The 25101-nt window shown below is 45.6% G+C and overlaps 1 protein-coding gene and 1 long non-coding RNA gene across 4 annotated transcripts in view; one reads left to right on the top strand and one right to left on the bottom strand.

The window, feature by feature from the left end:
• Positions 1-12938, bottom strand: part of USP22 (ubiquitin specific peptidase 22) — an 89813-nt gene extending 76875 nt beyond the window's left edge. Inside the window, exon 1 of one of the 2 annotated variants that reach the window (XM_059862015.1) lies at positions 12311-12938. In XM_059862015.1, the coding sequence (XP_059717998.1) occupies positions 12311-12436 (126 nt within the window). In that variant the 5' untranslated portion in view covers positions 12437-12938. The remainder of the gene's footprint in view (positions 1-12310) is intronic. The other variant, XM_059862014.1, reaches the window with a different exon arrangement.
• Positions 12939-13450: 512 nt separating this feature from the next.
• LOC132335382 (uncharacterized) lies at positions 13451-22315 on the top strand. 2 transcript variants are annotated; one of them, XR_009488652.1, is made up of 3 exons: positions 13451-14111; positions 15185-15304; positions 17497-22315. It is a non-coding gene; the product is annotated as an uncharacterized LOC132335382 (long non-coding RNA). The 2 variants fall into 2 exon arrangements; XR_009488653.1 differs by having other exon boundaries at positions 16324-22315.
• Positions 22316-25101: the final 2786 nt, after the last annotated feature.

Here is a 25101-nt window from a genome sequence, read left to right as displayed (position 1 = left end):
GTCACAATTTCCTTGAAAAGCTTTATTTCAGATACCTGTAAGTAGATATAACACACCTGCAAAAAAGAGTATTAAGAGAACAGTATGTGTTGAGAATTTTGTAAGGAAGCTATTACAAGTCATTTACTACCTTGCTAGGAAATTACTTCCAATTCCCTGTGATTTGAAGCTTCTCCAAGAAAAAGGTAGCAAAAATATTGTGTAGCAAAGAGGAGCACACACTGAGTAAAAACAGTTCCTGCAAATGAAGGTCACTTTGAAAAAACTACTTTGTAAAGAAATCAGGGAAATGCATCTAAAGCTTTTAAATTATTTCTCACCATACATTTCTTCCCACTGCTTCATTACTTCAAACTGGTGTGTCCTTCAAGATAGACTCAGCCTTAAATCACTTGCCTTGCTAATACAAGACTGAATGATCCCTCCCAAACCTCTCTCATGTCCTAACAGATCACAAAAACACCATCTTTCTTTCTTCAAGAGCAGAGATAAATACTATTCAGGCTGGAATATGTAACTACCACTTTCTGTGGTCCATTCTCCTTGTAGTTCACTCCTCTAGCACAATCATCAGGGCAAGGGAGCTACAAGGCACATCCTTCCTTCCTTCCTTATTCCCACTCATATCCACTTCTGGAGACTGTCAGGGAGAGCTGACTCAAAATATATTGTTCTTCCAGTAAATCCTTTGTACACACTATCAAGCTGGGTTTATTACCTTATTTAAATCAGACACTTGAAATATCTGCCCAAAATAGTCTCATGTGCCTCAGCTCAGGGGGGTTTCAGCTGCAATTCTGCATGGGGGGTTATACCAACTACCTGTGCAGCAAATGCCACCACAATAAAATCCAGCTGCCCAGCCTTGGCAGCTATTTTGGGTTCCTGGATTAGAAGTGAGAGCTGCATTAATGGGTCAATAAGAACAAAGCCTTCTGGGTCAAGAGAGTGAAGAAACACTGGGTAGGTTGGTGTATCTCAGCTCCTCTACAGAACAAATACCTGTTTGAGCAGCCACCAGGGAATTGAATCTTCACAGAGTTTCACCCATTTATTGTCCTCATCTCCGCAAGATGGGACTATTCAAACACATGGGTTTTGTGGGGTACAGCTTGTGCAGATGAGGTTATTCTACACTAAGATTGTTCTGGAATACAAAAAAGCCACAGGGAAGGGCTGAATACAATGCAGTAACACCAACAACTGATTTCAATGGTATTCTAGGGAATAGATTTTTTTTTCAATAAGAACTATAAAGTCAACTAGGCAAATGGAGGGATGCTTTTGTTTTTGAGCATATCTGAAGTTGTCATTCAGACAGTGGAATGAGGGGTTTGGGGTTTTGTTTCATTTTAGTGAAAATAAAAAAAATTCAGCATTAACAAGCTTTTTCTAGTCTGAGTATCTTATGGATAACAGCATTTTTTGGTAGCGAGGAAAAAAGCAGGACAACACATCAGGAACCACCACACTTAATCAAATTGAAAAAATCTGTCTCAATACTGAGCATCTGTACATGCTATGGAATTGAACATTTCACAGATACAGTACAGAAGCATAAACCAGGAAAAAGGAGATGCTAACACACTGAAAATGTTTAATAGCTGAATATTGAATTTTAAATCTATTCCAAAACAAAAGCCCGACAGATGCCCTAGCCCAGTCCTTTCCATGGCTGCACCAGCAGAGGAGTAACTGAGTCCCAGGACAGCTCTTGCCCAGGGATCCCTGGCGGGGTTGCAGAGGCTGCACCTCTCCACGACCCCGGGAAGCACGTTTGGCTTTCACTGGAGTGCTGCTGTCTCCATCTGGCACAGCGGCCCCCAGGGCTCCAGCCAGCTGGCACCGCTCAGAACAGCCTTGGGGCTGCTCCACACTGCACAAGGGAGGAGGCCAGAGGAAAACCAGCACCATAAAGAGATAATTTACAGTCCCATTATCCCATCATCCTCAACTACATGTAGCAGGAGCATGATCTAGGCACACGGCCCATGACCACATGCTTTAAACCAACAAAAAAGTTACATCAGCTTACGAGAGGTTGATTATAAAAGAAGGAAATCTTAACTTAGAGACAGGCCTATTTAAAGAGGGACACAAGTGGCTCATAACTTGATTACTTGGAAAAACACTATTCATTTCATTAAATTAAACCTAATATGAAAAGTAGATTTACTGTAATAGCTGATCACACATTACAGGCATTCTACACTCCCCCATTCATTTATTTTTCACAGGGAATCTGGGGTAACTTATTTGCATACAGGACTAAGTTCCAACAATTGCAGACATAAGACAAGTTTCATGTATCAGGCTCAGCACACACCAGTGCATCACCTGTGAGAACAGCAGGTACAAGTACACCACTGCAGCACTAACAGAGGTTCCTTCACAGAACCTTCTGGATGAAGTCAGTATTAGAAGCCCTTTACAGAAGAATCCACCATTAGGACAACAATCTCACATGGTCTCACTGGCACAGTCCAGAGCAGAGCAGCAGTTATTATTCAAGCTGCCACATGCAGCCTCCCAGTGTCACTACTCAGATCGGTGAAATATCAGTAAGAGGAGGGGAAAAAAAAATTTTTCATCTTTATCTGCTCTTTCTGGTTCATGGCACAACCACACAACCATGACACAGCAATGGTGCAACAGCAGCAACGTGCAGCCCAGAGCTGGTAATTCCTTACACTATTAAGGAAAGACACTTTTTCACCCAGAGCAGAAGAGCTGTTTTTCATGTTCTTCACTTACCAGTCTCCATGATAATGCACAGAAAGGTTCAAATTTCACATCTCTTGCTTTTCTCTGGTAAATCAAATATTGCCTGTCCTTTACCTCATTGGCATTCTTCTCACCCAAACCATTTACCAATTCCATCATGCACTTGTGTCTCACTGGAACCCATTTTTATAACTAGTTTCCAAATTTCAATTCAAGATTTTAAAACTTGTCAGATTTGCTAACTCACCTTCTCCTTAACATCCTTTTCACCACTGCATAAAACAACTTGCCTGCCAGTTTCAACGTACATGTACAACGTGCTCACAGAATTAAACTGCTTGCTTTATAAAGAATTGCTGTAATAAAGTAATTCTTCAGGTTACTGCAAAATTGGAGTTCTGTTTTTCTACAGTCAGATTTTTGCAGTACACGGCCTAAGGCAGACAAAGAAAACATCTCCTACTCCCCAAAATCTCTCAATAAGGACATAATTATTACAAACAGATGCAGAAAACAAATTTAATTTATTGGGGTAACTCTGAAACTTGCATAGCAAGCAAAGTTCTAAGTAGCAGAACTACTATGTGACAAGGAAATACATCACGAAGGGCAGTAAGACAAAATTATACCGAACACAGTAAAAGATAAATTTCCTTGGGGAACAGCCTCATCATTACAGAGGAAAGTCTTGTTCCTCTTTATGCACAGAACTGCAGGAACGTTGAAACTATTTTCATGGCGTTTCTCATCCTGTTCTCCGCATCAAGATCATCCCCCAACCAAAAACTCAAAATGTAGTCATGAGTGACCAAAGAACTGAGTGTTCATCATGCAGATAAACATTTCCAATAATAAGCTCTCGGGAGGGGATGCTTGCTTGAGAGCATGGCAGAAGTCAGCAATGCACAGAGGCCACTGAGAGCTTCACCCTGGCCACCAGCTGCCAACAGGACAGAGATCTAGTTAGGAGCAAAACTGGACAGTAATATGAAAATAATGAAGCACAGCAAAGAAAAACATTAAACCTTTAGACAAATTTTGCATTTGTCCCTGGAGGGCAGAGGGTCACAAAAGCTCACCTAACACAAACGAGGTACTGAAATCAGTCAGCTATCTCAGCTGTCTGCACTTACTGGGCTGTCATACATCTGCTGTGCAATAAATCTCACCTTTATTTACCAAGTACATTGTAGACGAGGTCCCTTAAAATCTGACTTGCAATGCAACAACAAGGCTGATTGCAGAGGACAGAAGTACAAACTGTAATTAGACAAACTTTGTGAAATAACATCAGCCTGTACAAAGACACAAGGATGGAAAGATACTTTTTAAACAGAAGTTGGCAAGGGGGAGGTAGGCAAAAATAAAGCTTATAAACTGCTGCTTTCTTTCCTTGTGCTGATAAACACTGAAGTAATTCAAGTCTGTACTTGATTCAAAAACAAAAGCCCTTTAAAAACAGAAGCAAAACATACATATAAAAGCCCTGGCAGTCAATTCAGTGAGAAGAATCCAAAGCCAAACCCTGTTTAAAAGAGGCTACTTGGATGCATGAACTTCTGAGTGACAAGCGAGGCAAATGGAACTCGGTGCCACATGGGTGTTTGATCCTCCATCATCCCCATCACTAAACCACATTCAAATGCTGCAGGCTCTTTTATGTGTTTAAGAAAAATAAAGGGACTAATAACGAGGTGAATTTTAAATATAATACATTTTAAACTATGGATTAATACATGGATGAAAACTTGGTTTAATGTACTAGGGAAGAGCTGCAGCACAGCACTCCAGATGAAGGCACTAATGACAAAGAGGAGATATTCCAATGATCTCTTGAATGAAATGTAGATTAATGATCTCTACATATTAAGTCTACATAAACACAATTCACTGAATGTATGAATAGTCACATTTTCACATCTTAAACACATGTGTAGAAGAGCTCAGCTGTGTGTTCAAACCAACCACAGCAAAACCAGCATGGTACAAGGACAAGACCATTTAAGTTCAGTCAAATCCCAATTCTGACTTCAGACTTACTACCAAGCAGCATCAGTTAGTGAGCTGCCTCTCACCACTACCTGAAATATGAGGATATTTAGTATATTTGTCATGTTTAATGTCAGAATTTGTGTCAGGATATGAAAACTTGCACTAGCCCTCAACAGTTGCATTTAAAAGACACTACATTTAAAGTAGTGTTGAAAACAACTCTTGTTAGCAATATTCACTTTTTTCTCTTTTTTTCAAGTTTCACCTTGTTGAATACCCAGTTTTTTTATTCAATGACAAATTTAGTGTACTGTACATCTTCACAGACATATTTCCCACCAGGGATATGCTGACATCACCAGTGATACTATGCAAGAGGTAGACATGAAAAGCCACGTTAATTTCAAGCTCCATTAAACACAGGAAAGGAAGAATAAGAGGAGGGGGAAAAGTTCTCTTTCGCAACTTTAAAAGTAGCAGAGACAGGGAAAAAAAAAAAAAAAAAAGGTTTTACATTAGCTTAAGAAAAATAAAACCAAACCTTAAGGAACATTCTACTTAAGTGCAGAAATGCAAAATTTAAAGTGGAGTATTTGCTGTATTCCACACACAAAAGAATGTGACAGGACTGCTTGCTGCTAATCAGTTATCAACTGATAAAGTGAATCTCAGGTTACTTTGAGTCAACTGGTGTCTGGTAACAGTTCACTTTACAGATCCTCAAATAGGTCTTGAGACAGATAAAATGATTCTTTCTCTTAAATGAGAGAGATCAGCTCCATGGCAGCTCCTCCAGCACTAAAGTAAACCACAGATTGTTCCTGAGCTGCTGTGCCAGTGGCATTATGTGGTCCCACTCCCAAACAGAATGCAGGTCTCTTTTGCAAGGAGTAACTCTTTACATTGATTCTATTACCAGCTAATGCAGCAAAGTTCTTAGCTTGAATTAAGCCGAGTGTACATAAAGGACTGCCAAATCAATATGTAAGGGAATACAACCACCAAGACAGAGCTTTCATCCAGTCAGAGCAGATCTATCAGCTTCTAGACCTGTTTCTGCTAAGGAAAGGTTCCCAATTCAGGCCTCTTGGGTAACATATGGCTCTCTCCCTACACTCCAACACTGCTTGCTGACAACACAGTCCAGGATAACAGAATAAACTGTAATGTCATTACAGCATTTCACTCACTTGCTCCATTGTCCACAGGTTAACGAGAGACTGGAGACAGTGGCTCTAGGCAGCTCTTTCTGTCCAAGTCAAGAAAGGCTCTAACAATGGCTCTTTGTATGGTGGGGAAAAAAATTTTCTTTTTTAATAATGTTTTGAACAGGCCAGTGAGATGTGTATGGGTCACCTTCAGACTGCCTTTCTCCTGATGTATAGTAAGAGGACATTGGTATCTCCTCACCTTGGATGCTGCTGCAGGCTACAGACACATTACAAACACTTGGAGAACCATGGGAATATAAGTAATAAAAAGCCCAAACCCACCATTTTAAAGTAGCTGTCAGTCAAGTGAAACAGAAAGGTGTGGCTAATTAAAAAAAAAACCAAAACTATATCTACCAGGAAAAATACAGAAATAAACCAGTTTCTTCAAAGAATTCATAGATCATAAGAATTCATAGATCTGCACATGAACAGGAAGAACTGTGGGTGCTTGGTTTAACGTGGGAAACACAAGGTTTTAAACCGAGTTAATGTTTCTCTGGTTTAAAACAAATCAGCCACCACTGGGAATCAAACTAACAGTTGCAAGAGCATTTTGTTAGGAAGAAGGATCCTCAGAGTCCATCCCAAAGGAAAACACTTTTTTTTTTTCTCAACTCAAGGAGCAGTAATTCAGGAGAAGGAGAGTCAGCAATTCACAAGCAGAAAACTTCCACTACCAGTCAGTAACATTTGCCTCTAAATTTGTTACACCAGTTACTGAAACAGAAAATCCTCAAATGAAAGGAGGAGAGTACAAGGTTTGCAAGCAATTTGCAGCTCTGGTTTCACCTTAACGCCACAGATTAAGGCTTGAAACAAAAATGAGGCTATCACCTAACCTTTGTTTGGGGTTTAAAGCTTTGATGGCTTAAAATAAAGCTCAACACATAGTCCAGCAAATCAAACAAAGCCATTCCACCCTGCTCACCTTCACACTACTCCCTGTCATTTCAGTTTAAAAGCTTTCAGCATTAAGCAAATAAAATCGTTGACTGCAGACGAAATTAAAGAGATGCTACAACTACTCTGACAAACAGCTTGGCTATGAGCAAACCTTTGACTGCTGCTAAGACTACAGGAAAAAAAGAAATAAGCCTTCTTGTCCAACATATCCCTATTTTTTCCTTCATCAGCCTGTGCAGATCCATCTTCTTGCTCTAAAAAAGGGAACAAATACAAGTAGGAAGAAAACTGCATTTATTCTCTCTCCCAACCATGTTAAAAAACAGAGAAGTCCTGATGGTTCAGATCCCACAACCTAAAAAATTGCTGTTCACCATCCTCAAGTTCACAGTGCAAGACAAATTCCTAACCTTTGGCCAGAAACCAACAAGTGATTAAAAAAAAAAAAACAACACAATACAGGATACAAAATAGGGCTTAGCACCACTAGAAAGAGGAAGGTCTTGTATTATGTTCTTCAGCACCAGAGACAAACTCAGTGGAACATTCTCAACCTGGGATATCCCACGTACACCAGGCTCTGCTGGGTACAGAGCTAAAATCTCATGTCTGGGTACCTCACACCAAGGTCATGTCTTCACACTGAGAGGAAAGAGAACTTTACCTTCAGCAGGTCTAAGGACCTTTTAAATCCTTAGTGGTTAAGAACTAAGGAAGATTGCTCAGGTATGAAACTGGAGACCTGAACAATGAAGCTTGCAGTTGACTTTGACACTTCTCATGGGCTTTCAGGGAGAAGTCAGTTCCCACAGCACATGGCAAAGAAGAACATCTTCCTGAGTCAGACAGTTCACTCAGGCAGCCACAGCAGAGTATGCAGCTGAAAAAGAGACATGCTTCTTGAATCCTGGACTCCTCTTTCAAGTGCTCCACAGGATTTGTAATCCAGAAGTTTGGTGCACACGCTAAAAACGTTAAAGAAAAACAAGCTAAGATTTCCTCGTTAATTTAAGCAATCCAAACACTAAGCCTGTGAAGATGGCACAGCCTGGTGAGGCTCCTGGCCTGTCTCTTACAGTACAAAGCAAATCACCTAAGTAACATCTCCCTGTTCCTGGACAGGTACATGGGGCAAGGCCCTTGGGAAGCAAACATGCCTCAACAGGCACAAGATGAGAAGTTTCACCAGTAGCTTACCCTGAAGACTGCAAGGTCACTTTAGCACAAACATGACACACTGATTTAGACTGTGACCCACAATACTTGCTACTGAAAACATGACACTGCAGTTATCTGCCAAGTTATTTTAACCTTTTTAACTTTGAAAGTTAGGAAATTAACCAAAGTCATTTCAGGTTTAAGTCTAAGAATTGATTATCTGTCAAAATATTACAAGGAGCCACACACTGAAGTCACAAGTTCATGGGGAGAATGATACCTGATGAAAAGTCATCACCTATAAAAGCAAATGTTTCTTCATATCTGAAAGGATCAATTGGTCTGTAGGACCCATGTAAAGAGAGAATAATGGGAAAAACAGGAGAAGCTCTCAAATAGGCAGAAATATGCCAGAATGCAGCTGCTGTCAGTGAGAGTGCACAGCCCCTGACAGGCAATTATTATTTGATCTATTGGCTGAAGTACTGAACAAACATTCTGAAATTCCACACAGAACCTTGTGCATATCACGACTGTGGTCACAATGACCAGTTTACCTTTATCATCAAGAGCCTTTTCAGGGCAGTGATAGTAAGCACCATTCAGAGTGAGACAGTTTTCCTCCAAGGCGTATAGTCCAGGAAGAGGGAATTTAATCATAAATTCAGTGGCCCTTCCAGCAATGAAACCATTACTTACCAACTCCTGGACACAAAGATGCATCTACATGTGTAATTGCTCACTGATGGGGACAAAAGCTACATTCAGCACTGCAAAACAGATTTTTCTCATCTGTAATTCAAAAGGAATAAGCCAAGTGTTTCAAGTGTGACCCTATAGAAAAAAAATGGAAAAAGCTGACACGAAGGTCTGGCACAAGCCTTTTCAGCATCCTCTGTATGCTCCATAATTCCTGAATGGGGAGTAGTGGTGACAAATTTAAGGACCTCTTCTAGAGCGTTACTTAATTAAGTGTGAGGTAATTTTCAGATCAAAATATTCAAGGTAAAGTCCATGACCTACAGAAACACGAGCTTTGCCATCAGGTTATTAAACAGATTCTAACTACGGCAAATTAAAAATCAAGAGTTACAAGTCAAAGCCCCAACATGAAAAAGTCCACCCTAATTTTATGTCACTTTACACACAACTTGAAGTCTAAAACCTAGCTCCAACATTTAATCACAGTAACTACAATTTCAAGAATCAGTCTTTGGATTTCTCTCTCATCTCCTGTTCCACTCTCCAGCGTGACAGCTTTGTCTTTGCTTAGGCTTCACCACCAGCAACACAATCACACCACGACAAGCCCAGTGCCTAGAACAGCTTGTACAAGTGCTGCACTTGAGTTTGGCCAAGATGCAGTGAGATGAGGCAAGTCCCAGCCTCGCTCCTCCGTTTGGATACAACAATGCACCATGATGACAGCTCAAATCCCGGCACAGCCAACGCTTCGGGAGCAAACACACTCTGAAAATCTTCACCAGAATCCCAGCGCCTACAAAGACACATACATAATTACCTCTTGGTTCTGACTGAGGATTGAAATACACGTTCAGGAGACAGCTTTCCCACTATAAACCAGGCTTTAGAGCCATTCTGCTGGAAGCACTGGCTGTAAAGCAAACTGAACTGCGAGCTGGAGCTCGTAAAAGCTTATTCACAGAAAAGGTGCGTATTAAAACCGAATAGCACAGCACTAAAATGGTCTGCCAAGGCAGAACGCAGTGTAGGTACAGCAGCAGAACGGACCCTTTCTGCCCCCTGCAGTTCCCACTGCTCCCTGGATTTTCAAGACAGGCTTAGCAGGGATAGTAGTTACCATTCTAGAACCAGAACCATTTACATCTGGCTCTCAACAACAGCCAAGGCATTTTTACACCTACCTTCATCTGAACAGCAGTTAAACTGCCCAGTGCCTTCCATAAAGATCAATTCTATATATGGAACGTTTCCTGTGATAAACACATAATGTGACTGTCCTTGATCATGCAATAAAAAGAATATCACTTGCTAATAAACCTTTAATTTAGTCTTATCATTTTGATGATTAGGATTAAGAAACTCCACCAATGAATAGGTCTCTTAAGCAGTTGCAGCTTGCTCCTAGAATATATATACACATATACATAATGTATGTGTATGTAAACTATTAAAGGACAAAGGATTGTTGTCGAGTTATATGGACTATCTATTTTATTTCTAGCTCTTAGACTACAAATACACCACCAAACAGAAAACACCCTTTTCCTAATTTTACACATTGTATGTCAGGCATACATATGTACAGGGAATTTCAGTGAATTAAAATTCCATGGAAGAAGGTCTCATGTTCATATACATAAGGGGTGAATAAAGTACCATAACTGTCATTTATAGACTTTCTTCAATCCTTACAAATATAGACAGGGAATTGAATCCCAATTTAGCTACCCAAAATGTTCCCCTATATTGATCATGTACACCCACATATTTCAGATGGGCCGGATTCAGAAACCCAATTGTTTTCATACTGGCAACCTGCTAAAAAAAAAAAAAAAAAGTGGGGGGGGAAAAGCATTTTTAGCATGTACTAGGAAAACTGGTGTTTTTCCTGGGCTGACTGATAATTTTGAAACAATCCTGTTCTGCTTTATGAGTCTGGCTGTGCAAAGAGGAAGTGAGAACAGATTGATTACAATGGAATATTCTGTATTTTCAGCTGTTTTCTCAAGCAATGATGAACACATCCCTACATTAGATTTCGGAAGGAAAAAGCTGTTGCAGCACACAAGAGGTATGCAGGTTACACAGGATGCTCCATATTTAGAAAAAGGTAATTTTGCTAATGAAATTTCATTTTCATTCTTCCACACAGCACTTGTTTTATATTTGTCTGAGACATCTTCATACCTCACTTGCCATTTTTTTCTTCCACAGCACAGACACAATTTTTTCTCCATTTAAGCTGAAAGCACCACCAACTATATCCCAATTTGTACTTTAACATGCTATAAGCTAAATAAACCCAGATTTTGACTAATATACTCCATAATATTGACCTGTAGGGAACTGTAAGGTATTTAAAACAAGTCTGGCTATACTTTGCAGGGCTGTCAAGTAATTAAATCTATTTAAAACGTATTTCTTCTCAGAGTCCATTTTTTCCTCTCTAGGTAAAAAAATTGGGAAACTGGACTATCCTGAGAACATGAACTGAGCACAGAGAAATGGTTTGGCACCTCACCCTTTAAGTCCATCCTTCATGCTCTAGCTCTATTACGAATAATAAGCTGAGCAGTTTAATGCAAAGCACTAGGATCACAAAGTTTTCAATGGGTTGCTCCAACAAAAATACAATCCGTGCTGTCCCAAACCCCAAGTTTTGCTCCGCGTAGCTGCTGCCTTCCCCTCCTCAGTCACCAATGCGACGACTGACAGAAATCTGCCAAGTCACTTTGAAGTAAAAACTAGTTGATTCTAGGGAAAAACAGTGATTAGTTGCACAGTGCATGGAGCAGCCCTCCAGAAACATACATGTGTATAAGGATATTATAGGAGATAGGTGGGGAAAAGCACTCTTCCTGCTTTTTGCCTGGTTCATAGGGATTTTTCCCAGGCGCCAACAGCTCCCAGAGCAAACCCCTCCTGCCCTTCCCTGTACTCCAGGCTAAGCCAGTTCCTTTCCCCACGCCCCACCAGAGCAGGAATCCCCTTTTCCAACTGGATTATCAGCACCAGCAGCATTTTTTTTTTTTTTTTTTTTTTTTTTTTTTTTTTTTTTTTTTTTTTGGGAAAACCACACACATAACCGAGCGAGCCGCAGCCCCCGGCGCCGGGACCCGCTCCCAGCCATTGTACTCCGCGCAGCCCCCCGGGCTCGGGCGCGGCCCCGCGCGGCTCCACAAAGCTCCGCCACCGGCCGGACGTGCCCGGTGCCCCGGGCCTCCCCTCCCCCCGGTATTCCGGGAAACCTCCGGGAGGAGGAGGAGAAGGAGGAGGAGGAAGAGGAGGAAGCGGCGGCGCTGCGGAACAGCCCCGCTGCGGAAAAGCCGCCGGGGCAGGTGGCAGGGAGGGAGGCCCCGCCGGGGCTGCTTCCCTCCTCCATCCCGGTGCCCCCCCTCGCCATCCCGGAGGCACCGAGCGCTTCCTCCTCCCTCCCCCCAGGACCGCGTGCGGGAGCTCGGGCCCACCTGCCCCATGGGGAGGGAAGGAGGGAGGGCTAGAGGGGGACCGGACCCGTCCCCTCCCCGAGGCGGCGGCGGGTGGGTCGGGGAGGGAGGGAAGGAAGGAAGGAGGGAGGGAAGGGAAGGGGGGTGGATGCGAGCCGCCCCCGGTACCTTGCGCTTCCTGGTCTCGGCCGAGCCGCTCCACACGAAGCACTGGTAAATCGCCCGCAGGTTCTGCTTCCAGTTCTCCACCTTGAAGCCGGTCACATGGCAGCACCCGGCCGCCGGCGGACTCATGTCAGACCCCCCCACATCAATCCGCCCGCACACGGGCCGGGCCGGCGGGCAGCGAGCCGGCCCCTTCCCCCGCCCCGCAGCACCGACACGGGCCGGGGCCCCCCCGCCCTCAGGGGCTCCGGCCCCTCACGCCGCCGCCGCCGGGGAGCCGCTGGCACATAGAGCCGGGGCTCCGCCACGGCCCCCCGGCTCCGAACAAAGCGCGGCGGGCGGGCAGCGCGCACTCCCTCCCGCCCTTCTCCCGCACACACAAAGATGGGGCGCTCTGAGGCGAGGAGAAGGAGGAGGCGGCGGCTGTAGCGGCCGCTGCCGCCCCCGGAGTGGCCGCCGCTCCCTTCTACCTCATAGAGGCCGCTGTGGAAGCGGCGGGCGGAGGGGAAGGGAGGGGATGGGGGCGCTGGCGGCGGCGACCCCGGCCGCGGTGCTAGCGGGCGTGTGTGGGGAAGGGGGCAAGTCCCCGCCCGCCGCCGCTCCGGCTTCCCCCGCCGGCGCCCGCACGGCTCTTGTCCCTTTAAACCGCCCCCCCGCCTCCTTCTCCGGCTCCTTCCTCCTCCGCCTCGCCCGCGCCCCCCCCGCCCGCCGCGAGCAATGGTCCGAGCCGCTCACTCAACCCAGCCCGCCCGGCCCGGAGTGGGATAGACCAACGGGGAAGGTGCGGGAGGAGCGCCCCCTCTGCCCCGCCGCCCGCGAGGGAGGGAGCGGCGGCGGGAAGGAGCGCGACGATTGGTCCGGTTACCTGTCAATCTACTCATCTCTAGCGGCTCATTGGTTCATTTTCCTTTCTTGTCTCCCCCTCCACCCTTCCTACCTAGCATTTCCCCCGCCGGAAAAAGGCGGGACATCCCGGACGATTAACAGCTTATCTGACCAACGGAGATAAAGGGTGGGGTCTATGTGGTGGGAGCGGCGGTGTGATTGGTTAGGATGAACGTCAGTTATACTGCAAGCGAAGAGCGGATTGGCTGTGTCTTTGAGGGGGCGGCCCCGTCCAGAGCAGCCTGCGCTGCTGTCACATCCGCTGGTGCGGCTCTCGCTGTTCCCTCAGTGGTTTCCTGAGGGGAGAGGGGTCTCATGAGGGGAGAGCGATCGCCGGGTTCCCGGGAGAGGCTCCGCGCCGCGCTCCGACAGGCTCCCAGGACCATATATGGTCCCTCCATACCGCCAGCCTGCATCCTGGTGTTCCATAGGGAAGAAACAGAAGCGGTGTAACACCAGAACTGGTGTTATTTCAGCTTTTTCCTATACAAGGAAATGGGAGGACAGTGAAAAATGATGGAATCTGTACATAGTTTTCAGATTGTATGCCACACACGCTATAGGGTTACATAATGGAGTGAGGCGGGAGGGAAAGCACGGGAATTATTCCGTGGTTTCTCAAGAGAGAGAGCAGAGGCTTTGCAGAGCCTTCTTAGACAATCACTGCAAACACTGTGCAACAAGGAAATAAGTGGCGAAGTGCCACCACATTATTTCACCAATCCCATTTTTCAGTGCGTGCTAATCGCATTCCTCGGGAGCTGTAACCTTGAAATCGTCACCTTGCCGGTTTCCACATAGTGTCCAGTTTCCTGACCTGCTGCTGCAGCTTGCGAGAAATAAATACAAAAATCTGTGACAATCACCTGAGGACTTTCCGTTTTCTCCAGAGGTGCTGCTGGTTTAAAAAGAAAGCAGGGTAAGTAGTAGGAAGCTTAGTTTATGATCTGTATGTAGCTAGAAGGTTTGGTGGCAAAGTAGGGCTGAGCAAAGAGCTGGGTTTGTGCCCCCAGGCTGAGGCAGCAGCAGGACATACTGTCCCTCTGCGTGGGACACCTGTAATTGTTGCTTCTCCTGGCTCACACTACTTATTAGCCTCTCCCAGAAATCCCTCTTCACAGTCTGGGGATTATACTCCAAGTGATAAACCTGGAATTGCCCCACACGTGGAAAAATAAAGGTGCCAAGAGCCAGGAGAGGACCCGATTATCCCGCTGTGTACACAAATTGCACTGGATGTTTCAGAAGATTATGAGTGGAATGTGGAGGGAGGCTGTACCCTTTCTTTGACCCTGTGTAATCATTAGACCTATTAAGTCATCACAGTGCAGCCTACAGCTCCTTGGAATGGGAACAGGAATTGGTGCTGCACGTCCTTCCAGTGTTAACCCAACTTCCAGGGTTTTCAAAAGCAGGAGTCAGAGAGAGCCAGCCCCTCCCCTGAGAAAACCACCCTCAGAAAAAAAGGAAGTTAAGGATTGCCAGCTCAAGGTGTGTAGAAGGGAACAGGATGGGTGATTAGTGTCCTAACAGCGTCTAATAATTATTCTCTGAATATTTCCAATTAAACAAAGCCTCCTGTATTGCTACAGTCTAGATACAAGCAGAAAGTTATTCTTATTCTGCACCAACCTACTGTTACTAATCTGGGGCTTTTCTCCATGGCTACCACATCAAAACAGGAGATAAAGATAAAAGAGAGAGTTTCTGCCAATGAAATTTAAGTCCATCTCGCTGAAAAAACAGGATACCAAAGAGACAATACATATGTTCAATGTCCTGCAGACTCTGAAAATTTCACGGAGATTTCTGCGCCACTCTGTCTTGCAGAGTCCCTGTGTTTACTCCCTTTAGGGTGTGCTGTCTTATGCAGAAATAACAAGAATTGTGAGTTTAAACACAATTGCTTTAAGAAACACATCTTTAGTTCTTCTGTTTCAAAGAGACAACCTTTGAGAAAATACTCATCTTTCTCTCTCTGGCCACTTCCAGAACAATTAGCACAGTTGCCTACTCCTGTCCTGGAGGTCTCTGACCCTGCTGAGGATGTGAGGGGCGTCCTCTGAGCCACAAAGGACCCACATGAAGGACACCTGTCCTGGAGCACACCTGGTGAGAGCCACTGTCACTTCCCAAAGGCAGCAATGTAGAAATTTAAAGATCAACTCTTAAGGGATATTTCCAAAGTGTAGATGTTGCCTTTCAAACTTAAAGCTCCCCCAGGCTTCCCTTGGCACCTTATCCTCCATAAAAGGGGTTTATTTATGCTAGAAATTCAACCTGGGCTTCTTGTGGTAAATTGGAACCAGAGTAAAAATCTGCTTTGGAATGGTGTAGAAAACAGTGGCTTTGGAGATTTTTTTTGAGGCCAGCTCCTGATTTGGGGGGCTTGAGGCAAAACTCTACACATCGTTAAACCCTTTGCTTTCTGTCCTGTGAAGACACCAGAATCTTTCCTATGAAGTATAAAAACTTCCATCTCTACAAACACTTCTTGCTTGTTGCAGCCCACACAGTAAAGGCGACACAACAGCACAGAGCAGCAGCCAAAACAAAATGGGAGTGGAAAACAGTGACAGCATTTTCTCAGGTAGTAATTGTTAAATCAGGGCCTGCTTGCTGCACATACACACATACACACACACACACACACACATAAGTTTACAAGTTTGCTGTAGTTTAATTTACTCTTGGGCATAGCTTGGGAATGTTTCTAGAAAAAAACCTTTTGGTGCAGCAGATAGCTTGGGAAAGGATTTGCCTCTGGGGAAGGAAATAGTTTCATTCTCTCCTGTGTCTCATGGAAGAATTTTTAATTTTAAAGCATTGATGATTATGCTAATTAGTGCTTACCCTCAAATGCCAGTGGAATATAAATGTTGATAGTAGCTAAAACACACTGCAAATGTGCAGCAAAGTCTTCCTCCAGAGAGTCATCTGCGTTCCATGATAGCTCAGCTGGGGAGAAGCAGCATTCTTCACATGGAAAAGCAAAGTAACTGCCTCTTCTATCCATGTCATCCCAAGGTGGCACTTCTGGGCTCCTCTGGATAGCCATGAATCAGCTGTTACCTCATCACTTGGGCATGCTTTGCCATGATATCTCTTAAAACGTCCAATTTCTTTCTCAGGTAAACAGGAACCTTTCCCTTTGTTCAAGTGTGGGAGCAGCATCAAGGATTTGGGTAGGATTCCTCCCATAACCCTGGATTACAAGTGGAGCTGGCCTAAGTTTGGACCTGCAAGAGGCTGAAGCCCCTGGCTCCACAAGTGGATTTGAAGGGGGATGTCCAGGAGCTTTGCTCCTGCAAGCACAAGGGCTCTCCATGCTAATAACCAGTACAGAATATGTGAGGATTCCTCAGTCCCTCTCCTGCATTTTTTCAGGCACTCTAAAAAAAATACAAGTTCTTCCACATTCTAAAAGGAAAGAACTTACAGAACTACTCTGCTTACCAAAACACAAACAGAAAAATATTTTAAAGCCCAAAAAGAACACTTATACCTCTTTAAAATTACCCTAATTTTAATCTTCAGGATTTTTTTCCCCCTGAGCTCAAGTCTTTTGTCATCCAAGCATTGTAAACTTCCATGCAAGTAGAACTGCCATTGCTTAATCCACAGGCTTTAAAGCAGATGAGGTTGAGTGTCTGGCTGCAGGGCTAAAAGCTCTGGAGATACCACAGGCAGAATCCATTGTGTGATTCTGCCTGAAGCTCATTGCTTCTGAATCCCTGTGAAGTTCAGCTGAGTTACCTCAGACACCTGAAGGTTTGTAGGGAAACACTGGTACCTGCCATTTATCTTGGGGATGGAGTACTGACCTTGCTACAAAACCAAATAGGTTGTAAAGTCCCAGCTGTGCCAGCTTCTCTAGAAAGCCTTGTTTTCATCCCAATCCATTGGCAATGGCACCTGGTAGGTGCCAGAGCAGAGATTTCCACGTGGCTCGGTCTTAGCACAGGACACAGAGTTGTCTTCTTGAATCCACAACATTCCATGATAAAGGATTGGTTCAGCTGAGCAGATCCTGCCAGAAAGATGATTGTCAGTCCAAGGGCTGCACAGATAGGTGGATTTCAGTGGATAAAGCTGACTTTGGACTTGGTAATCAACTCTGGCCATTCTCCCTTGGAATCATGGCCCCCTGTATAGCAAATTTAAAGGTACTGACACCAAAATTCCTTGTCTTTGAGATCTTTTGCAGACCTGTTCAAAGCAGTGCACAAGACTCCAAGGATTCATGGGCTGTGGATTGAAAATAGTCCTAGAAAAACACAATGCCTCTGCTTATTTTTCTGCAGATCACTCGTTAGAGTTCCCGTCAGCGCTGTCAGAGGGTGAAATCTTGGCCCCAGCTGAACTCAACAGGAATTTTGCCACTGACTTGAATGGAGCTAAAATGTCACTCCTGCTATTTGTCAAGGCAATTACATCCAGACAATACTTTAACATCTGGCTTCAAGTGAACACACAGAGCAGTTCACTCCCTCAGTCTCTGAAGACAACACAGGACATTGGCTATCTCCATAAAAAATGAAACATTTGTTCTTGGCAAGCTGCTTGTAATGAAGGGGGGATCCATCCACTGACATCCAGGAACCAAGTCCCTGTTCCTTAGCCTATAGTTATTGGCAATAGCATCAATAGATTTTCTTTCACTTTCTGGGAAGAATGTCAAAAGCACCCATCTACTGTTGCAAGTCATTCTGTTGTAAAAACTTTGTTTAGAACAGCAGATCTGGCCTCATCTGTGGTTTCTCACAGATGAGGGGGGTTTTCACCCAGTTCATCTCCTGTTTCCCAAGGCACTGGAAGGTCCCTTGTTAGGTCAGGGAGCAGCATTTCTGTCTAAACTTTTCTGTGTGTATGGTGGTCAAAGGCAAGGCTGAAGGACAACTGATTATAGGAGAAAAAATGGTGTGAGCTCATTTCTTTTCTAAAAACCCACCTGAGACAAGGCCATATTGATTTATTGCAAAATATAAAGGTTAGGTCAACCTCAAGTGGGGCACACCTTTTACTAGTAGGAAAAAATGAAATCTTATATATAGAATTATTTGATCAGTGGTGATTTAAAAAATCTGTTTGAATGGGAAGAATCACGGGATCATAGAATGGTTTTGGTTGGAAGAGATTTTGAAGATAATCGAGTTCCAGCTGCATGCTGTGGTCACAGACACATTCCACTAGACCAGGTGGCTCCAAGCCCCAACCAACCTGGCCTTGAACACGTCTGGGATGGGGCATTCAAACTTCTCTGGGCATCCACAACTTCTCTGAGTCATTGGATGATGTCTGGAAGAACAGAGATGTACAAAGAGAGGGCCTTTTATGCATCAGGTAGGCAGGGATCTGTTCCCAGCTGGTGAGTTGCTGTACTGCTCACCTGTGCAAAACCAGCTTCCCTTGGTCTCCTTCCATCCCCAGGGATGCAAAGCTAAACTCAGTCACCAGCATCTGATGAGCCTTAATTCCCAGCACTTAAATAATTAGCTCCTCAAATGTACAAAAACAACTCTCATTTTCTGGATTAATGAGGGGAGCTGGGTTCCACTGAGCACAGCTATTATGGAGCTGCTAATGCAGTGTTGGATTCCTGGCTGCCACTGAGCACAGAGCCACTGGCCCCTGGGAGAGGAGGAACACGGGAGAGCAACACTGCAGGGAGCCAGCAGGGGAAACCCTGGCACTGCTTTGGGGGTTTATGCAGAGGGAGGGAGGGTTTTATTTCTGTGTCTGCTGAGTCTCACCTGGGTTGGTGGTGACGCCATGTAACCCAGATGAAGGCTGAAGCTCAGGCACATCCTGAGGATGGGTAGTTGGCTTTATCACTGGCCAGGTAAAGGCAGTTTCTGAAGCTGGGTAACAAATATGTGACACAAACAGAAACTTACAGCTTAGGTAGTCACACAGCAGCTTCTGCCCAGTTTCTGTAGCCAGAGCAGTAGGGAATGGCAAGGAGCTGGAAGGCTACAGTGGGACTGGAATGTTCTTGTCTTCTGTGTTCATTTGGCTGAGGAGTTGGTAGGAAACTAGTTGCAAAAAGTCAATCTTGCCTCATTTTGGCAGGTACAGGCATCTAAACTCTTCAAAACAAACTTCTGTTCTCTCTTTGGGATCTTGGCACAGGGCTGGCAAAGTTTGTTTTTCCCAAATGGAAGGAGAGGGGACTGAGGAAATGCCAGCCTGCAAAGGATGTCTTGCTCTGCCCTGGGAGGTTTAAACTGGGGCCACATGACATGGACAACTCAACACTGTTGGGACTGTTCCCTTCCTCTCTCTGCATCGCTGATTCTCTGCCTTGAACATGGAATAGGGAGGAGAGAATGATTGCAAAAGCAGGGAATTTGAGATGTAACTGCAGCCACTCAACAAAGTCATGCAGCTTCTCAGAGAACTGGAGATGAAAAGGCCTGGAGTGTTGATTTTCTCAAATTCTTAAGCCATCAAAGAGCCCTTCAGGACATGTCATTCTCGCCCACCCATTAGTACATCCAAATTAGTGGTCATGCAGCCCTGGATGTGGATTTGGGGCTAAATATGTTCTCACACTGAAGTTCTCCTCCAACAATATGTTCTCGAGCACATAACATCTGTCACATTTGCAAGCCAAACCAAACCAAAGCTTTTGACCTCTGTAAGACAAGTCTGAAATTGCAATGGAAGGCCTGGGTTAATCAAGAACCTCCGTGAAGATATAGCAGGAGTTGAGAGGTTAACATGGAAATTCATGGAACTGAGATGGTTTATGCAGCAAAGTTCCTGTTTCATTCAGTGCCAGGCACCAGGGACACCAGGGACCTGCAGGTGCTCAAGAATCTCAGCACCTTCCCAAACCAGGAGCACTCCCCTGGAGGTGGCCATTCAAAATTAAGCTCCTTTGGAAATGCATGGATGCTGCTTCTCATGTCAGGGCTTGTTGGACCACTGACTTCAGAGGAGTAATTTAGCTGAAGCAATCAGGAAATAATTATTACAGTGGAGAGTTAAAAGACAGTAATTAAACTGTATAAATAAATAACTGAAGTGACTAAAAAAGTCCACCCAAAGCCTACTTTTGGAGCACTATTTAATGTAAATGAATCACTTAGTGGACAATACAACAATCATCTGTTCAGCTTCTATTCATTATCAAAAACAATACAGAAGGATTGGCAGGGAATAGCCGTGTGCCAGAGGGAGCCCTTTAGGAAATACCACAGAATCTGGACTGGCTTTTGTCTGTTCTTCTATTGTGTTCTGACAATGCTCTGCTAATGAATGTCCAACGTCATTTCAGTTGTCTTTTTCTTTTTTTTTTCCCCCAAACCAGATCAGTGGTAATCTTGGCCTTCTAGGGTTGCTTGTTCCTGTTGGGAGGACTTCCACACATTATGTATCAGTTCAGCCAAGGTCCAAGAGGCTGAGGATGTGTTGTCTCAGGCCCTTTGGGAAATCCCACTGTAGCTGATGAGACAAAATCCTTTGACTTGGGCAAAAATACACCAAGTTTTAAAGAAATCATCACATATCTCTGAAAGATGCAGTACTCCAGTGAGTTGTATACTCAGTAAATTTGTCTTTTGTTACTCAATTTGAAAGGACAATAACCTCATTCCGAGAAACAAGCTGCTTTTCCATAGGGAGTATTCACATTGATCATTCCCAGCATTATCATGGGAGTTATCTGCAGGAAGCTGCAGGCTAAAGGGAATCCCCATCAGGAATCTGGGGAGCTAAACCTAGCAGGCAGACACCTATGCTAGAACAACAGAGGTAAGACAATACCAAGCACTAAAATGCTGTCATTATGCCTCAGAATTGATAATCCACTGCCATTCCCATCTCTTAGAAGTTACTGGTTTGGAATAGCTCCAAGTTCACACCCAAGGGTGCAGCAGGTACCCAGAGGGGTTCCCTTTTCTGACCTGGCTCCTTCTGCATTGCTGCTGCAACTTTCATCTCCTGCAGCATTGCTGGTTGGACTCTGTGGAGCCCTGCAGTGCAAAAATCACTGTGACAGTCTGAGTTAAGGAAACAGGGCAACAGTGATACACTTAAGAAAATAAACAGGCTCTTCTGCTGAGAAAATGCACGTGGAATAGCACCCAGATATGACTTTTCAAGGCTGTCTCTGAGGTTGTTTTATTTTGTATTAAAGAAAATCTGAGGCTCTGCAGCAAATTTCTGCAGCCAGGGTTTTCTGTCAAATCCAGTGACAATGGAGGATGTGGGTTTCTAGTTAAAGCTATCTAGAATTTGAGATAGAAATGCACACTTCATAAAATCTTATTCTGAGCTCAGTCTTCCAAATAAAGCAGAGATGGCATCAAACCCTCCAGGGCCTTTTGCCTGCAAAATCCTCACCAAGTTTGCTGCAAGCTTGGTGAGCAATTTGGGAGTTTTACTCACAGCATGAACTCAGAATGCCACTGAAGGTGGGACCTGAGGGTTGACAGCCCCTCTGGGGGCTATTTCTGATATTCCTGTTGCCAGCCTCTCCCTGTCCTTCAGCTGGAGATCACTGGGGCTGCAGGATGGGTGGCACATCTCTACGTGTCACCGCAGTGCTCGGAATAGCAACAGAACCCGAAATGATTGCTGGGTTGGATTAATACCCTGGGCTGTGTGTGGGGATCCACAGCCCAGCCGCCACCTTGGGGCAGCACTGGGAACTCTTGACAGTGAGCTGGGGCAGCAAGAGCTGAAATCCACCCTCCTGGAACTGCTTCACTCCTTGGGAGGCACCATTAGTGCTACAGCTACCTCCAGACACACCGTTCTTGGTACCTGCAAGGCCAGGCTGCCAGCTGGAGTGCTGAAAATGGGTGCTTGTAGCACCCTAAAACCACAATCCTGAATGCTGCCCTTCCACTAAAATAATCTGTCACTGGGCTTGGGCAGAGAGGGAAAACTGCTGAGCTTCTGATCAACAGCAGTTCATTTTGCAAGATCATTGCCACCATTTGCACTAATTGACACTTTTTTTATAGTAATCTCTATTAAAAGGCAGAATTTCGCAAGTATGCTTTTGGTAGGAAAAGAAAAGCTGATTATGTTAATGCTCAGTATATTAAGGGCATCATCCTTATTTTGGGAGAAAGAAAAACCAAAATAATTACCCTCCCTTGTTTAATAAACTTCCCCTAAAATATATTTTTAAAAATTTATTCAGTAAAGTTCTGTTCCTCCCAGCTCTGGTAAAGAATTCTTTTTGTTAGTCCCTCGAGTGGATGCTTAAGTCGGGTCTCGCTGTAATTACACACCTCGCAGCAGTGCGGGAGACTTAATTAACAGAGTTACTGGAGGTGTGTTGTCAGGCGGATACAACCCGGTGCTGCTGGAGGAGGCACCAGCATCCAGCTGCAGTGGGCATGTTGGGGAAGAAAATTCAAGTTTGCAGAAGATTTCGAGATCCTCCTGAAAAAAAAAAGAAAAAAGCAGCGTGGACACACCCAGCAGCCTCTGTTCAAAGCCCCTCAACTCCATCATCAGGGAGTCTATGGTTTTAAAAATCTCTCTGTACTCACCAGGAGACGCTCTGCCACACGGCAAGATTTCAGATTCTCTCCTCCCCTCCTCCCAAAAGTGTGACTCACCAGTTTCAAATGGTGACATTTCATTCCCAAACTATTCCGGGAGCAGCTGGCTCCATAGCACATGGGGATGTGGGGAGAAGGGAGGAGGGAAGGAAGAGCCAGCTTGCACAGTTAAAACCACTCATTCTCTCCCCCACACAGGTATGTTGCTTTTACATCTCGGAACCACGTAATTTGGGACACGCTGGCAAATTCCATCGGAGGAAAACAATAAAACAAGCACATTTCAGGAGGGGAAAAAAACCCAAAACCTGCATGCGCCAGTGATGCAATTCCTGGGTCACCAAACCCTTTCCCTGTCAGGCAGGAGGGACCGGGAGAGGGGTTTGCTCTCCAGATGGAAGGGGTGTGAGGAAATGCCCTGTCCCCCCTTCTCGCTCTCCCTATCAGTCCGAACCCCGCAGTTCCGGGCGAATTTCTGTGTCATCAGGGTCAGGGTTTAGTCAGCATCAATTTCTTAATAATGAGGAACAAATGCATATGCAGTGGGACACTACCCGGGGAATGACACAGAAATCGTGTCAGCTCCTGGTCCTCAGAGGAGTTGTGTGTCCCACTGCAGTCCCGCATCGCTGTGTCCCTGCTGTGGGGACATCGCTGCTACGAGCACAACATCCTGCATGTGAGGAGCGGGGTGCTGCGGGCACACACAGAATTCTGCAGGCACAGAATCCCAGGATATTCCGAGCTGGGAGGGACCCATAGGGATCACCGAGCCCGACTCGGACGTGAGTGGCCCATCCGGGGATCGAACCGCGACCTTGGCGCTGGCAGCAGCGGCCGGTGCGGTGCCGGGGACAGGAGCGAGGTCTCGGGCTGTGACTGCGAGCGTGGCTGTGGGGTCAGAGCGGCCACCAAACCCCAGCCCCAGCCCCAGCCCATTCATTGATGTTCCCCAAGCCGCGCGCGGAAGGAGCTGTGCGCGATGGGAGCCGCCGGCAGCGCCGGGATGCCCGCGGGCACTGGCACAGCAGCCTGGCACCGAGGTACTGGCGACAGCGGGCTGCAGGGACCGTCCCCAGGGAGGCGACAGCCCCAGGGAGACGTGGCGGGGCCCCAGCCGCTGGTTCTCCCCGTGTGTGCCGGATTGGAACAGGCTGTCACAGCCCAGCCCAGCCCCGTGCATGTCTGCACAGGAAATGTTTGATTACAGCTTCATTCATCCCCTCTGCTGCCGTTGGAAAGGGGGACGCTGTTCCTGTGGCTCTCTCTGCCCGGCAGCAGCCTGGGACCTTGTGCTGCCCAAATCCAAGCCCAATTCCTATTTTTTCCTTGGGGGAGCCCCCCTGAAAGCAGTGCTGGTTCACGAAGAGGAGGATGGCTCGCTGCTCGATCCAGGCATGCAGCAGCAATGACCTTGGCTAGGTAACCATCTCCTGAATACAAAGATGGATATAAAAGCAGCAATCTCCTTTTTAAAAAACACCCAGTTTTCTGCTAAGGTAGGGAAAGGCAGTGGTTTGTTAAATAAATGCGTCTGTCAGGGCTGGATTTCTTTCCCAGCTTCCCTAAATGCCCTTCACCAGCAGAGAGGGGGAGGGGACCTGCTCTTTGAAGCCTTTTCCTTATGGGAATAGAAAACACGGAAAGAATTCAATTCTCTGCCACAGCCCAGCAGCGCTGATCCACACTTCAAACCCCAAAGCCCGGGAGCCCGGCGGGCCGGTGGGTGCTTGGAGCCTGCAGTACCACAGATTAGCCTTGTTCGATATCCAGCATCATTAAGTGTCCCCCGTGGTGTTAAAGAACAGAAAAGAGGGGCAGGAATGGAGACTGGGGAAGAAAAATTAGGAAATTCTGTGCAGAAAGAACTGCGGTTATCCAAATCTTTGATCAAAGCACCATCTAGTGAAGAACAGGCTCCTTGCAGCTGGCCGCGCTCTGGGCAGCTGCACCAACATTTGCTTTTCACCACAAGTTTGCTGCTAAAAACCCCTCAAAATCACCAAAATATGCACAACCCGTGCTGGAACTGAACGAACAGAAACATGCCCCAAAAATTGCTGCCTTCTCCTTAAATCTTTCTGAGTGGAAACGCGTTCCTGTGCTCCCCTCATCTCCCACCAGAGAACCTCAGCCCCCCTGAATCCCGCAGGGAACGAGGCACCACAGGAAGAGAAGGATTTCCATGTTGTAGTTTGGGAGCTAAGGAAAAGAAAAGGTAAGGGAGCGGTCCAAGGTCGTGCAGGAAGCCAGAGGCAGATCCGGGAATAGAGATCAGCCACCCTGGACCCAGGGATGCCTGAACAATAGCACAGCCTCTCCCTCTGCTGTCATTTAACTCCTTCCTGACCCACCAAAACCCAGACAGGGGTGGGCTCTCCACTC

Source organism: Haemorhous mexicanus, chromosome 17 (assembly GCF_027477595.1).
Source record: "Haemorhous mexicanus isolate bHaeMex1 chromosome 17, bHaeMex1.pri, whole genome shotgun sequence".
NCBI lineage: Eukaryota > Metazoa > Chordata > Aves > Passeriformes > Fringillidae > Haemorhous > Haemorhous mexicanus.
Note: the sequence above shows the minus strand (reverse complement) of the source record. Positions and strands in the feature narration are given on the sequence as shown.